Source organism: Amblyraja radiata, chromosome 5 (genome assembly GCF_010909765.2).
Source record: "Amblyraja radiata isolate CabotCenter1 chromosome 5, sAmbRad1.1.pri, whole genome shotgun sequence".
Taxonomy (NCBI): domain Eukaryota; kingdom Metazoa; phylum Chordata; class Chondrichthyes; order Rajiformes; family Rajidae; genus Amblyraja; species Amblyraja radiata.
Window position 1 is genome coordinate 95,231,794 of NC_045960.1, and position 16,869 is coordinate 95,248,662.

Below are 16,869 nucleotides of genomic sequence, written 5' to 3' on the forward strand. Positions count from 1 at the left end.
GAGTACAGAGGAGTTTTACTAGAATGTTGCCTGGGTTTCAGCAACTAAGTTACAGAGAAAGGTTGAACAAGTTAGGGCTTTATTCTTTGGAGCGCAGAAGGTTAAGGGGGGACTTGATAGAGGTTTTTAAAATGATGAGAGGGATAGACAGAGTTGACGTGGAAAAGCTTTTCCCACTGAGAGTAGGGAAGATTCAAACAAGGGGACATGACTTGAGAATTAAGGGACTGAAGTTTAGGGGTAACATGAGGGGGAACTTCTTTACTCAGAGAGTGGTAGCTGTGTGGAATGAGCTTCCAGTGAAGGTGGTGGAGGCAGGTTCGTTTTTATCATTTAAAAATAAATTGGATAGTTATATGGATGGGAAAGGAATGGAGGGTTATGGTCTGAGCGCAGGTATATGGGACTAGGGGAGATTATGTGTTCGGCACGGACTAGAAGGGTCGAGATGGCCTGTTTCCGTGCTGTAATTGTTATATGGTTATATTATATGGTTATATGATCACAATTCTCTTTTCTCTGGTGCACTTAAACTCATTTTACTGCACTCCATTTTTGAGCATTCTTCTTGTAAGCGAGAATTTAGGAAAGAGTTCCACTTAGTTTCAAAACATTACCACAGTAAATTCACATATGTTTAAAAATTCACCTAAACCAGGCATTTTTAAACTATTACATTGTCAAATCCAAATCAATAATTAAGACATATCTATAATTAAAATTTGCCAACTTTATCCATCCCAACTCATGTGGAGATAACTGCAGCATCGCCAAATGTTTTAATGTTACGATCGACAAATTTACCAGATTGGTCGAACCAAACCAATTGTTCTCAGTGCAATTTTAATACACTAACCTCAAAGCTTGATCAATTGCAAATCCTAGATTTTTATTTTATCCATTAAAAATCGTTGGGAACCGAGATAAAATTCTTGAATAGTAACAGTGTGTTCAATATGTTTTAGGTCATGGCCTGAAGCAGCTCAGCAAAATGCCATATCAAACCTCTGACGCTGTATATGCCAGAACACTCTTGTTCAAAAATTCCTGCAGATCCACATTAGGATCACTGAGGTCCAATTGAAGGAACGTATCTGCCAATGCTTTGTATGTTTCCAACTGGTTTGCTTTTGTAGGACAGTCAAGACGACAAATGGGTTGTCCACTGCGGTACAGTTCAGATATCTGTGTCCCTCGCTTCACCACCTCTGGTGGCATCCCAGCCAGTGTAGCTATATTGGCAGCGTAGCTGTCGGTAGAAACACCGTCCTCTAGCTGGTAGAAAAACACCAGCTCCTCCCCATCCTGTATGGTCTCCAGCGTTAGGTAACGTATTAGGTTAATAGTAGGGAGTAGTTGTAGCTGAACTAAACTATGAAAATTGGTAGATACAAAGATATGCGGGCATTTCACATCTTGCTGCACCCAATGCCTTAAAACAGCTGCAAGAAGTGATAAGCCATCAACACTGTTGGTTCCTTTTCCAAACTCATCAATTAGTACTAGAGATCTCTCTGTAGCACTGTTAACTGCAGCAGCCACCTGATTTAAGTCTATTATAAATGTGGAGAGCCCCACAGACACTGATTCACGACTTTGGATCCTCGTGTAAATACCATCTATTAATCCAATGTCTGCATCTGTGGCAGGTACATAACTACCTATTAGTGCCATGAATACTATTAGGCCAACCTCCTTGAGATATACACTTTTGCCACTGGAATTTGGACCAGTGAGGATACTTATCTTTCCATGTTCTCCACCAGTACTGATAGGGTTTGAAACAAATGTCCTTGTGCACATTTCCATGAGAGGATGTCTTCCATCTTTAATGTTGATTATATTCTTGCTGGTTAACCTTGGCCTTATGTAGGTATTTTCTCGGGCCACAACAGCCATGGCAATTAAGCAATCCAAATGAGCTGTATATTCTATCACATCGAAAAGAACTGCAGACTTCTCCAAAATCTTTACCTGCAGCTGGTACATGACAGCTGTCTCAAGGTCCCGGATTTCACAATGCAAGTCTCCCAACATTGTATCAAGCTCTTTGGTTCTGGCACTTCTATAATGAAGCCTACCCTCGGATAGAAACATGAAATCCAGTCCCTCTATTTCAAAATCATCCTTGTCTACCATGCTTGGAAGGCGTGGAATAGTGAGAAGAAATCCTATCAGAGGGATGTAGATAACACAGCATGAAGGAATCCTGCTGTCTAGTAGGGTTAGTTCATTCCTTGCTACTTCAGTTAAGAAATCTGACAGACCCATCAGTTTACGTTTTTTCTCATCTATAGCTGGGTCCACGTTTGGCCGAACAGTGAATCTGTTCTCCGTATTACTACCTTCAAAATCCACCACTTTTGTTATGAGACTGGCAATATAATGAAGATCATCTGTGAAAGTGTGAGAGATCTTTGCAAAGAGCTCTACAGATCTGGGCAGGGATGTGCAAGTGTCTCCAATGCACACAGCGTTGTACACTGTCTTATAAAGGGCTTGCCAATCACTCACTTTGGTGTACGATAGTGTCATCCTTTTCAGAATTGATGGGACATTTTTGATGTGTTTCAAGCAGTCCTGAAGCGTCTGCACTATCTCAGTGTTTCTTGCCAGCATGAAAAACTGGATGGCATCCAGCCTCTTGTTCAGCTCCTCCGGGTTTTTCGTAGGGCGCATGAACCACAGCCTCATCAGCTTTGTCCCCCATTGGGATCTGCAGCGATTCATAACTCCGAACAAGCTGAGTCCTTCTTTCACCCCTGACGCCAGTTTGTACACAGATGGATGCACCTCTGACTTAAAAATCTGCAACACGCAGTATGCGTCCTGGTCAATGTGAACGATGTCATTAAGGACAAATTTCTTGATTGCCAGGATGGGGACGCTCACGCTGGGATCTTCTAATTCCACTCCAATCCTCCTCCTCTCTATAAACTTCAGAAGCCCCCCGAGTGCTCGCAACATGGTGGTGCACTCGAATGGGATGATTGCCGCTAGGTACACGATCTTCTCTGCTTCGGTCAGATGAGAGGGGACAAAGGGCAGGTTGGCAGACAGCACCCGCTGCTTGCTGATATTGAGCCCAAAGTCCACGTTGGGGAAGAGAGCTATTTCTGGCTTCCCATCCTCTCCGTTGTTGGCCGTCCCCATTGCTTGGAGGAAGTCCGCCATAATGTGGTCTTGCTTCGCACTTGTTAAGATGCACCGGGGCTGGATTTCTTCCAATACTTTCTTCAGCAACTTGAGATCCTGTGAGTCGGGGGTATCGGACATGATGTAAACGGTACAGTCATTTGCGTTGTAGTAAGCGAGCCCAAGCTGTCCGCTGTGCCACAGGACGCTCGCATACACCTCGGGCTGAGTGGAGGCATCCGCGTCATCTGGAGCAGAGTTATTCATTGGGGCATTCGTTTTATAATCCTGCACACGTTAGGCTTTATTCCCTGCGGTTTATTTACACCGCCATTTCCGACCTCCAAGGCGGCCACGAATGTGACCGCGGTTGGCTGCAGTCGCGCGTGGGGGCGATTGGCCCGGAGTCTCGTGCGGTCCCGGTCTCCCGCGCGAGGGAGGTGGCGGTTGGGCACGTGTCGCGCGCGGTCCGGTTCCCCGAGCGAGGGAGGTGACTGTTGGGCACGTGTCGCGCACGGTCCGGTTCTCCCGCGGTCCGGTTCCCCGAGCGAGGGAGGCGGCGGTTGGGCACGTGTCGCGCGCGGTCCGGTTCCCCGAGCGAGGGAGGCGGCGGTTGGGCACGTGTCGCGCACGGTCCGGTTCTCCCGCGCGAGGGGGGAGGCGGCGGCTGGGCAGGTAACTCAACTCCTCCTTTGCAGACTTTCAAAATCGGAATACAAAGTTTCGCAGTGACTTGAAATGAATGCTACAGGAACCGGGGTGGCATGCTGCATTCTCCTCACGCATTTCACGTCCTGCAGCAGTTTACTTTTCATGAGTCATAGAAACATAGAAAATAGGTGCAGGAGGAGGCCATTCAGCCCTTCGAGCCAGCACCGCCATTCATTGTGATCATGGCTGATCGTCCCGTATCAATAACCAGTACCTGCCTTCTCCCCATATCATAGAAACATAGAAATTAGGTGCAGGAGTAGGCCATTCGGCCCTTCGAGCCTGCACCGCCATTCAATATGATCATGGCTGATCATCCAACTCAGTATCCCGTACCTGCCTTCTCTCCATACCCTCTGATCCCCTTAGCCACAAGGGCCACATCTAACTCCCTCTTAAATATAGCCAATGAACTGGCCTCGACTACCCTCTGTGGCAGAGAGTTCCAGAGATTCACCACTCTGTGTGAAAAAAGTTCTTCTCATCTCGGTTTTAAAGGATTTCCCCCTTATCCTTAAGCTGTGACCCCTTGTCCTGGACTTCCCCAACATCGGGAGCAATCTTCCTGCATCTAGCCTGTCCAACCCCTTAAGAATGTTGTAAGTTTCTATAAGATCCCCTCTCAATCTCCTAAATTCTAGAGAGTATAAACCAAGTCTATCCAGTCTTTCTTCATAAGACAGTCCTGACATCCCAGGAATCAGTCTGGTGAACCTTCTCTGCACTCCCTCTATGGCAATAATGTCCTTCCTCAGATTTGGAGACCAAAACTGTACGCAATACTCCAGGTGTGGTCTTACCAAGACCTTGTACAACTGCAGTAGAACCTCCCTGCTCCTATACTCAAATCCTTTTGCTATGAAAGCTAACATACCATTCGCTTTCTTCACTGCCTGCTGCACCTGCATGCCCACTTTCAATGACTGGTGTACCATGACACCCAGGTCTCGCTGCATCTCCCCTTTTCCTAGTCGGCCACCATTTGGATAATAGTCTACTTTCCTGTTTTTGCCACCAAAATGGATAACCTCACATTTATCCACATTATACTGCATCTGCCAAACATTTGCCCACTCACCCAGCCTATCCAAGTCACCTTGCAGTCTCCTAGCATCCTCCTCACAGCTAACACTGCCCCCCAGCTTAGTGTCATCCGCAAACTTGGAGATATTGCCTTCAATTCCCTCATCCAGATCATTAATATATATTGTAAATAGCTGGGGTCCCAGCACTGAGCCTTGCGGTACCCCACTAGTCACTGCCTGCCATTGTGAAAAGGACCCGTTTACTCCTACTCTTTGCTTCCTGTTTGCCAGCCAGTTCTCTATCCACATCAATACTGAACCCCCAATGCCGTGTGCTTTAAGTTTGTATACTAATCTCTTATGTGGGACCTTGTCGAAAGCCTTCTGGAAGTCCAGATACACCACATCCACTGGTTCTCCCCTATCCACGCTACTAGTTACATCCTCGAAAAATTCTATAAGATTCGTCAGACATGATTTACCTTTTGTAAATCCATGCTGACTTTGTCCAATGATTTCACCACTTTCCAAATGTGCTGCTATCCCATCTTTAATAACTGACTCTAGCAGTTTCCCCACTACCGATGTTAGACTAACTGGTCTGTAATTCCCCGTTTTCTCTCTCCCTCCCTTCTTAAAAAGTGGGGTTACGTTTGCCACCCGCCAATCCTCAGGAACTACTCCAGAATCTAAAGAGTTTTGAAAGATTATTACTAATGCATCCACTATTTCTGGAGCTACTTCCTTAAGTACTCTGGGATGCAGCCTATCTGGCCCTGGGGATTTATCGGCCTTTAATCCATTCAATTTACCCAACACCACTTCCCGGCTAACTTGGATTTCACTCAATTCCTCCAACTCCTTTGACCCGCGGTCCCCTGCTATTTCCGGCAGATTATTTATGTCTTCCTTAGTGAAGACGGAACCAAAGTAGTTATTCAATTGGTCCGCCATATCCTTGTTCCCCATGATCAACCTGTTTCTGACTGCAAGGGACCTACATTTGTTTTAACTAATCTCTTTCTTTTCACATATCTATAAAAACTTTTGCAGTCAGTTTTTATGTTCCCTGCCAGTTTTCTTTCATAATCTATTTTTCCTTTCCTAATTAAGCCCTTTGTCCTCCTCTGCTGGTCTCTGAATTTCTCCCAGTCCTCCGGTATGCTGCTTTTCTGGCTAATTTGTACGCATCATCCTTCGCTTTGATACTATCCCTGATTTCCCTTGTTATCCACGGATGCACTACCTTCCCTGATTTATTCTTTTGCCAAACTGGGATGAACAATTTTTGTAGTTCATCCATGCAGTCTTTAAATGTCTTCCATTGCATATCCACCGTCAACCCTTTTAGAATTAATTGCCAGTCAATCTTGGCCAATTCACGTCTCATACCCTCAAAGTTACCTTTCTTTAAGTTCAGAACCATTGTTTCTGAATTAACAATGTCACTCTCCATCCTAATGAAGAACTCAACCATATTATGGTCACTCTTGCCCAAGGGGGCACGTACAACAAGACTGCTAACTAACCCTTCCTTATTACTCAATACCCAGTCTAAAATAGCCTGCTCTCTTGTTGGTTCCTCTACATGTTGATTTAGATAACTATCCCGCATACATTCCAAGAAACCCTCTTCCTCAGCACCCCTGCCAATTTGATTCACCCAATCTATATGTAGATTGAAGTCACCCATTATAACGGTTTTGCCTTTGTCGCACGCATTTCTAATTTCCTGTTTGATACCATCTCCAACTTCACTACTACTGTTAGGTGGCCTGTACACAACACCCACCAGCGTTTTCTGCCCCTTAGTGTTTCGCAGCTCTACCCATACCAATTCCACATCCTCCAAACCAATGTCCTTCCTTTCCATTGCGTTAATCTCCTCTCTAATCAGCAACGCTACCCCACCTCCTTTTCCTTTCTCTCTATCCCTCCTGAATATTGAATATCCCTGGATGTTCAGCTCCCAGCCTTGGTCACCCTGGAGCCATGTCTCCGTGATCCCAACTATATCATAGTCATTAATAGCTATCTGCACATTCAACTTATCCACCTTATTACGAATGCTCCTTGCATTGAGACACAAAGCCTTCAGGCTTGTTTTTACAACACTCTTACCCCTTATACAATTATGTTGAAAAGTGGCCCTTTCTGATTTTTGCCCTGGTTTTGTCTGCCTGCCACTTTTACTTTTCACCTTGCTACCTATTGCTTCTACCCTCATTTTACACCCCTCTGTCTCTACGCTCACACATTTAAGAAACCCTTTCCCTTTAACTCCATCCTCAACTATCCCATTCGACACCCCACCCCCCTTATTCAGTTTAAAACCACCCGTGTAGCAGTGGCAAACCTGCCTGCCAGAATGCTGGTCCCACACCTGTTAAGATGCAATCCGTCCCTTTTGTACAGTTCCCCCTTACCCCAAAACAGATCCCAGTGATCTAAGAATCTAAATCCCTGCCCCGTGCACCAGTTCATCAGCCACACGTTCAGGTCCCGTATCTCCCTGTTCCTGCTCTCGCCAGCACGAGGAACTAGAAGCAAACCGGAGATAACAACCCTGGAGGTCCTGCTTTTCAGCATTTTTCCGAGCTCTCTAAAGTCATATCCCTTGACTCCACTAGCCCCTAGAGCTCTATCTAACTCTCTCTTAAATCCATCCAGTGATTTGGCCTCCACTGCCCTCTGTGGCAGGGAATTCCATAAATTCACAACTCTCTGGGTGAAAACGTTATTTTCTCACCTCAGTCTTAAATGACCTCCCCTTTATTCGAAGACTGTGGCCCCTGGTTCTGGACTCGCCCAACATTGGGAACATTTTTCCTGCATCTAGCTTGTCCAGTCATTTTATAAGTTTCTATAAGATACCCCCTCATCCTTCTAAACCCCAGGAATCCGGGGCAATTAATCAATGGATGAGCAACTGGGACACGGGAAGAATGGCAATTCGTTTGCACAAGTGCTTTGGGACTCGGTACACAAGGCAAGGCCATGAATGGCATTTTCAACTTGACTGGGACATGATGAAGGCTCCAAAGGCTGTAACTAGCGCAGGGTGATGGCAATGTTTAATAAGAGCAAGTTCAGTACTTTCAAATTATAAGCACTCAGTATTTAATAAGATCATGTCTATGAGTCAGAGTATAGAAGTGAGATCGACAGACTGGCCAAATGGTGCCAACACAACAACCTGGATCTCAACATCAGTAAGACCAAGAAACTGATTGTGGACTTTAGTAGGGGAAGGATGAGGACCCACAATTCTGTTTATATCAACGATGGTGATGGGACGATGGTGGAGAGGGTCAATAACTTCAAATTCCTGGGCGTGCATATAATCAGATCTTTCCTGGACCCAGCACACCAATGCAATTGTAAAGGCACATTAGCGACTCTACTTCCTGAGAATATTACGGGGATTCGGCATGTCGAAGAGGATTCACCTAAACCTCTACAGGTGCATGGTAGAGAGCATTCTCACTGGTTGCATCGTGGCCTGGTTCGCCAACTTGAACGTCCAGGAGCGAAAAAGATTACAAAAAGTTGTGACCACTGCCCAGTCCATCACAGGCTTTGACCTCCCCATCGTCAAAGGGATCTATCGTAGTCGCTGCCTCAAAAAGGCAGCCAAAATCATCAAGGACCTACACCATCCTGGCCACACACTTATCTCACCACTGCCATCAGGAAGAAGGTACAGGAGCCTGAAAACTGTAACGTCCAGGTTCAGGAACAGCTTCTTCCCCACAGCCATCAGGCTATTAAACACAACAAATAAGCTATGAGCTCTGAACTGCAGAACATATTATTTGTTATTTGCACCATATTTGTTATTTATTGAACTTTTTCTTTTTTTCCCCATTATATACAATGTTTACATATTCACATATTCTGTTGTGCTGTAGCAAGTAAGAATTTCATTGTCCCGTCCAGGACATATGACAATAAAACACTCTTGACTTGACTCAACTCCACATACCTATCTACTTGCAGTAATCTTTCACCTTCCTTGCTTATCAAGTTGCTATTTACCTCAGCCTTAAAATATTCAATTACAGTCCTTCCATCATACTTGGAGAGAGTCCTCGAAAAGCTCACAATCCTCTCATGAGAAAACATTTGTCTTGTCTCTGTCTTAAATAAATGACCCTTTATTTTTAAACGGTGACCACCTAGTGCCAGATTCTTTCACAAAGAAACATCCTGTTCACATTCACATTGTTCTCTCACAATTGTATATATTTAAATAGCGGCCTCCTTCAATCTTTTAAACTTACAAGACTTGTCTGTCAACCTACCTCATTGACAATTTACCCACTCCAGATATGACTCAAGTAAACCTGCTCTGAACTGCTTTATTTAAAAAGGGAGCCTAAACTACATGTACTACTCCAGACGTAGCCTCACCAATCCACTGTATAATTGAAGCATTATTTCCTAACTTTTGAAATTAATTGTTCTCCCAATAAAAACAAAATGGCTTTCCTAATTACCTCATTAAGCTTCCTAATTTCCTAATCAAGCTTTCCTAATTACTTGCCATTTTTCTAACACAACTTTTGTAAAATCTGAATATTCAAATCTGTCTACATTTCAGAGCTCTGCATTTGCTTCATTTAGTTCATACCAATTTAATTTTCCTGCAAAAATGTACTCACAGCACTCCATCTGCTAGACCTCTTGCCAGTAAACCCTACTCTTTGCAGCAAATAATTACCATTAGCTGAGTGGAGGTTATGGATGGTGTTTTTGGAGCTGAACTAATCCAGCAGGTGGAGGATACCGTACTTGATTGGTACCATTTTCACCATTCTAAACAATTGTACTATCAACCATAGATGAAAATGCTGCAATGTGCACCATCTGCAAATGCAGTTACTCCTCAAGGCTATTCCAACAGCATCTCCCCAAACCCACACGCTTTACCATAAAGAAAGACAAAGGCAGCATTTGCAAAGGATCACCACGTTTGCAGATTTCCCCTCCAAGTCCCATAATTCTAAATTGAAAATATATTTCTATTCCTTCATTGTTGCGAAGTCTAAATTCTTGAACTGCCTCTCTAACACTTCTGAGCAAAGCTTGGTCACAAGAACTACAGCAGAAAAAAAGGACGCTCACTATCACCTTTCCAAAGGCAATTAATTGTGGTTAGGTAATAAATGCTGGCCCTGCTCAGGTTCTGAAAATGACTTTAAAAAAAAATCCACAACTGTTCAAGTAACTTCAAATGTTCTCCCGGATTATTATTTCCAGAACTTTCCGCATCAACTCACCATGATGGTCTGTAAATAATTTGTGTATGTATAAATTAAGGCTTTAATCCCAAGAATTTAGCTGTCTAAATATTGTAGATGCTGGAACAAAAGAATGCCTCAATGTGGTTTCTTGAAAGTAGCTGAGAAGCCTTTCAAAACTATTATCCCTGTTATAATGGGACACACAAATCGGTTGTTATTGCATTAGTGATTGTTACCATATAACCATATAACAATTACAGCACGGTTATAGGGTAACAATGCATTTCGTTGTCTCTGTACTGTACACTGACAATGACAATTAAAATTGAATCTGAATCTGAATCTGAATCTGAATCACTAATGCAATAACAACCGATTTGTGTGTCCCATTATAACAGGGATAATAGTTTTGAAAGGATTGTTACCAATAATGCAATTGGTTGTTACAGCATTTCCAGCAAGTATCCACAGATCGCAAATTGGATTTGTATTTAAGTGAGTTTGACACGGGGTTGACACACATGGGAAAGGTGTTTTGATTGACAACTTAATTAGCTATGCAACAGACACATAATTGGAAGAAATATTGAGTTAATTATTTCTGACCAACTAGGAAATTGGTAACAGAATTCAATGTTTCAGCTCCTGGACCTGTTGATCTGCAGCACAATTCCATTTAACTGCTATTCAGCAATATATTTCTTGATTCCTTACGAAATAAAATTCCGTTAATCATTGTACTGAAAAATTCAATTGACCCTGCTTCCATAGGTTTTGGTGAAGAGAATTCCAGGTTTTTATGATCTGTATAAAAACATGCTAAGTGCACTGCTAGATATCCTCCCTCTCACATTATGGTCACAACCTGGGTTAACTTACCAGTGGAAATAGTTTAACTATCTGTACCATTAAATCCTTTATAATAGAATTAGAAATTGAGATGCCAGCAATTGTTTACTTTGTGAAGAGGGGACACGTCATTACAAAGTAGGATGATCAACTTGTGTGCATGCACTAAATGCAATTTATCCAATCTTCATGTGAATTTGGAAACACTGTCATATTAGGTCACTCCACAATATTTTTAAGACAACTTTAAAACAGTATCCATCATGGTTGCTATTCAGAATGTTTATTTTGCATCACTCCGAAGTAGAATATTGATGCGAGTTATTTTTACATTTCCATTGGTTTTCCCTTAATGTATAACTTCTCAATCATTTTGGAAACAGGCACATTCTATTTCTATTTGTTTAAGAAAGAAAAAAAAATCAAGAGAATAGATTACCAGTAAAGAACAAGTGATATAAATTAAAGTTGGTCTTACCATACATAACCTTCTTGTTGGAGTTTTAATATTCTAATGAGATTTTTTTGAATTGAAGTATTTTAGCACATACCCAAAGGATTTATGCAAACTGTTTAAATATATTTATTCATATAGGTGCTTCAAAAAAGTCATTATTATTTACACATATTCTTCAATAATAGTGTAATTTTTTTAGAAGTGGAATGTGTTGTTGCTCAGGGTTGTCAGCATTTTAGTTGCATACTGTTGGCCTGCAGACACCTGGAGTTCCCAAACGTCCTGGATATCCTGGTAAACCTTGTTGCCCTGTGTGACCTCGTTGACCTTGTTGCCCTGATTGTCCAGGTATGCTTGATCCAGGCTTTCCATGGTCACCTATGTGAATAGCAACAACAATAATGCCAGGAAATACAAAAGGCTAGAAATAATAAGATATCTGCAAAGGCTTAGTGAGCAGAACATATTCAACTAACATATTTAGTATGATGGTCCGACACTGCAAATGTTTGTGCACGTAAAGATAAGATTAGTAAATAGCAAATTATCAATTGTGATTGGGGATCAGGCATCCAAGTGCAGGAATTGGGATGAACCTTGGGGGTAGAATAGGATTGTGACGAGCTGATAAGGGGTCAAGCAGCAGATCATTGGGATGAATTTGGACCAGCGATGGGTAGGGATTGACAAGAATTGTGCAAGAAAGAGTTTGGCTGGAATGAAGGTCAGATGAGGAATTAATAGGGGTATCTGGCAATGATTGGACATGAAATTTGAGGGGCGAAAGACCAGGATGGTAATTGGGGTGGGAATTAGAGATTGAAAATTGAGGATGAAGGGTTTTAGGACAACAAGGGAGAACTGCCCAAAGGTGTTTTATTTATAGGAGACCAGGCTGAGGGAATTGGAGTACATGACCTGGGACCCGCTCAGGTAGGTGCTATTTTAGCTAACTTTAAAGCAGGTCTCACATTCTCAGAATGCTTACTTTGATTAAGAATTGAATGACAGTAGCTATATCCAGACCACTTCAATTGTTAGCATTCAGAGGATTTGCAGTCTGCTTACAATTTTCCTTCATGATCGTTTTATTTTTTATTATAACTAAATTATGTTGTGCATAAATGTGGTACAAGGTAGGCCACAGCTGATTTTAATGCACAATATCAAATGTATGAAAAATTACCTCTTGAGCCCTGTGCTCCTATAAAACCAGGGTGTCCAATACCTTGAGAGCCTTTGTCACCAAGGACTCCATGTTCCCCTGAAATGAGAAATGCAGAAAAATGTGAAATGTTAATTAAGAAACCCTTCTCCACAAACAATTATTACTGTGAGATTAACAGACAGCACAAATCTTTCCTACCCTAACACCATCATGAGGTCGATGTCCTGAAATGAAATTGGGAATTTGTCTGCACAAGGACGAAGCAGTGGTCACCTTGAATAAAACTACCGTGGACACGCCCTGAGCTGGTGCAAGCATTGGGGAACCAGTGTGAGAGAGTTGTGGCATTTCAGAGAGGGATGGTACTTCCAAGGCTCATAGGTACATAGAAACCTCCATGTACAGTGCATTCTGAAAATATTCAGACCCCTTCACTTTTTCTACATTTTGTTCTGTTACAGCCTTATTCTAAAATGGATTAAATTATTGTTTTTATCATCAATCTACACACAATACCCCATAATAAAAAAGTGAAAACAGGCAAAGTAATTAAGTGAAATTTTTGCAAAGTGATTAAAAAGAAATAACTGAAATATCACATTTACACAAGTATTCAGTTACTCAGTACTTTGTTGAGGCACCTTTGGCAACGATTACTACCTCAAGTCTTCTTGGGTATGACGCTACAAGTTTGGCACACCTGTATTTGGGTAATTGCTCCCATTCTTCCCTGCAAATCCTCTCAAGCTCTGTCAGATTGGATGGGGAGCGTTGATGCACAGCTATTGTCAGGTCCCTCCTGAGATGTTCGTTAGGGTTCAAGTCCGGGCTCTGGCTGGGCCACTCAAGGACATTCACAAACTTGTTAGAAAGCCACTCCCACGTTGTCTTGGCTGTGTGTTCAGGATTGTTGTCCTTTGGAAGGTGAACCTCCGCCCCAGTCTGAGGTCCAGGACACTCTGAAGCAGGTTTTCATCGATCTCTCTGTACTTTGGTCCGTTCATCTTTCCCTCGATCCTGACTAGTCTCCCAGTTCCTGCAGCTGAAAAACATCCCCACAGCATGATGCTGCCACCACCATGCTTCACCATAGGTATGGTATTGGCCAGGTGATGAGCGGTGCCTGGTTTCCTCCAAACATTACGCTTGGCATTCAGGCCAGAGTTCAATCTTGTTTTAATCAGTCCAGAGAATCTTGTTTCTCATTCCTTTTGGCAAACTCCAAGCAGGGTGTTATGTGCCTATTAATGAGGAGTGGCTTTCGTCTGACTACTCTACCATAAAGGCCTGATTGGTGAAGAGCTGCAGATATAGTTGTCCTTCTGGAAGGTTCTCCCATCTCCACAGAGGAACTCTGGAGCTCTTTCAGAGTGACCATTGGGTTCTTGGTCACCTCCCTGACCAAGATCCTTCTCCCCTGATTGCTCAGTTTGGTCGGGCGGCAGCTCTATGAAGAATCCTGGTGGTTCCAAAGTTCTTCCATTTAAGAATGACGGAGGTCACTGTGCTCTTCGGGACCTGCAATACTGTAGAGATTGTTTTATACCCTTCCCCAGATCTGTGTCTCGACACAATCCTGTCTAGGAGGTCTATGGGCAATTCCTTTGTCTTCATGGCTTGGTTTTTGCTCTGACATGCACTGTCAACTGGGACCTTATATAGACAGGTGTGTACCTTTCCAAATCATGTACAATCAATTTAATTTACCACTGGTGGACTCCAATCAAGTTGTAGAAACATCTCAAGGATAATCAATAGAAACAGGATGACCCTAAGCTCAATTTTGAGTGTCATAGCAAAGGATCTGAATATTTATGTAAAAGTGATATTTCAGTTATTTCTTTTTAATTACGTTGCAAAAATTTCAAAACACCTGTTTTCGCTTTTTCGTTCTGGGGTATTGTGTGTAGATTGATGATAAAAAACATGAATTTTAAATTTCCATTTTAAAACAAGGCTGTGACGTAACCAAATGTGGAAAAAGTGAAGAGGTCTGAATTCTTTCTGAATGCACTGTATAGAGGCCAGGAAAAGTCTCCAACTTTCTTCTTTGTCTAATTAAGTTTAAATGAAAATTGGGATCATATACAACAACTATAGATCAATGCAGTGCTAAGAACTAATCCACACAATTGGCAATAGCATCATGCATTCCTCAAATTTTAAGTATGCCTTCCAGTTTAGTTTAATGTATTATTACCACGAGTTCCGAGGTACAGTGCAATGCCTCTTACGGTTAGTCTATATTTAGAAAGAGGACTAGTAGTCTAAGATGAAGGTCTGGAGCAGTAATTCATTATAACAATAAAGTAATAGAAGAGCACTTAGAATAGACTTCATGGTCTTGCAATCTAATGTGACGGGCAGGAAGCGGAAGATTAGAAAGAGTTAAAAGCACACAATATTAATTTATGGCCAAGAAATGGCATCCAAGCTCAGACTTCCAATCTAGGTTTAGGTTTATTGTTGTCACTGCCGTCACCAGCCCAATTAAGATCCAGTGATTACAATATCTTGATATCTTTGAATATGATTGGATGTTTTTATTGCTATCAAGTGAGTGGCTAAAAGTTGTTGGGTAGAAATTTAACACAGGGTTTATGGAAGGTTTAGAACAGGGGTCGCAACCTTTTACTGCATAGGGGCCAGGACCCATGTCTGTGAGCGGATGGCGGGCTATATCTATCGCCTTAGTTAATAAATGGAGGTAATAATAATACATACTAACTAAATTAGAAATTAGTTATAATACATATTAATAATACATAAATTAGTAATAATGCATACTAATAATCCATACTAACTAATATGACACTTGGTGTTGTTTTTCGCATTAGTTTTCACGTGTTTTTCAATTAGTTTCCTGCAGTTCCCAGATCCCTCGCGTGCCTCGGGACTGGCTGAAGTTCCCAGGTCAGCTCGCGTCCCTGGGATTAGCTGCAGTTCCCAGGTCAACTCACCTGTCCCGGGACTGGCTGCAGTTCCCAGGTCGCCTGTGTGCCCCGGGACTAGCTGCAGTTCCCAGGTCGCCTGCGTGCCCTGGGACTGGCTGCAGTTCCCAGGTCGCAAAAACTAATTGAAAAAAAAAATACGCCTGCGGGCCGGATGATTTCGGGTTACGGGCCGGATCCGGCCCGTGGGCCGTAGGTTGCCGACCCCTGGTTTAGAAGTAGAGGGTAAAGACTTGCATGAGTAAAGATATGTAACAGAGTAGCAAATGAACACACATCAAAAATGATCCAACTAATGAGATTGGTGCAAACTGACATATGAACTCTACTATTATAACATGAAGCTGTCAAAGTGACATCAAAGACTGACAAAATACACAAAGAAACATTGTTTATACTAATTATAACCAAACAGACCCTTCAACCCTTGCAATCCTGGATCACCCAGTTCTCCAGTGAATCCTTCTGGTCCTTGTTCTCCATCCCTTCCATTGATTCCTGGCCTACCCTTAAAAACAGATTTTGATAGTTTAGTCAGAGTAAAAAAAACTAATGATCAAATTAAATTAGCAAAATTCCTAAAAGTAAAAATTATCCACAGGGTTCAGGCGCAATGCCAATAAATAAAATAATTTGATGAATGAAGATCAGTTATAACTGGGAGATAACAGCAGGATCAAAGTGTGCAGGAAGATGTTATCAACTGAATTTCAAATTGGTATGGGTTGATCCTCAAAGATCAAATGTTTGGCCTGGACACATTACCTTGCAGGTCATGAGCTATCTTGTTTCCATTATCGTAACCGCAGAATTCTTGTGATTTCTAAGTAAATTTGGTGCCAGCAAAGAATGATGAGTCAATATCTGCAGTGGTCTAGTGATTGATTATACATTTAAGAAACACAATCTGTGTATCCAAAAGAAGATTTCTTTTAGATATTTGATATTTGGGAGTACCCAGGCTCTTCACTAATAATTTCCATTAAGTTTGCTTTTTTGCCAATTACTCATGTATTTTACTTCGGAGTCACGTGAGTGACTACGTGAAGAAGGCCGTCCAGGCACACGCGCGTCATCTCGTCAGACGCATTGCGCTGCGACCGCGGGAAGGAGGTACGCAACCTCCAAGCGGTGAGTGAAAGAAAATCTGAACGTAAGTATTTTTACTTTCACTTTCAGGCTGCTTTTCTCCGGGGAGACTACGTGCAGAGACAGGCAAGTCTTAATTTATGGAGAAAGGTGGGAGGAATAAGGGAAAGCGCACCGCAGTAAGCACTCAAGAAGACAAAATGTCTGAGAGTAGCGGGCGCCCGACTAAAAAGTCGAC

At 42.5% G+C, this 16,869-nt stretch overlaps 2 protein-coding genes across 3 annotated transcripts in view; both read right to left on the bottom strand.

Moving 5' to 3' along the window:
• Positions 1-504: 504 nt before the first annotated feature.
• Positions 505-3,616, bottom strand: msh5 (mutS homolog 5). Its single transcript, XM_033021851.1, has one exon. The coding sequence runs from the start codon at positions 3,400-3,402 to the stop codon at positions 1,000-1,002; it is 2,403 nt and encodes an 800-aa protein (XP_032877742.1). The 5' UTR covers positions 3,403-3,616; the 3' UTR covers positions 505-999.
• Positions 3,617-11,525: 7,909 nt separating this feature from the next.
• LOC116973616 (collagen alpha-1(IX) chain-like) overlaps positions 11,526-16,869 on the bottom strand; it is a 71,814-nt gene continuing 66,470 nt past the window's right edge. For both annotated transcript variants that reach the window (XM_033021853.1, XM_033021852.1), the window contains 3 exons: positions 15,960-16,050; positions 12,610-12,687; positions 11,526-11,801 (listed from right to left, as the gene is read on the bottom strand). In XM_033021853.1, the coding sequence (XP_032877744.1) occupies positions 11,659-11,801; positions 12,610-12,687; positions 15,960-16,050 (312 nt within the window). In that variant the 3' untranslated portion in view covers positions 11,526-11,658. The remainder of the gene's footprint in view (positions 11,802-12,609; positions 12,688-15,959; positions 16,051-16,869) is intronic.

Coding starts and splice junctions, on each gene's coding strand:
- msh5 (XM_033021851.1), bottom strand. CDS start 3,402: ATGAATAACTCTGCTCCAGATGACGCGGATGCCTCCACTCAGCCCGAG.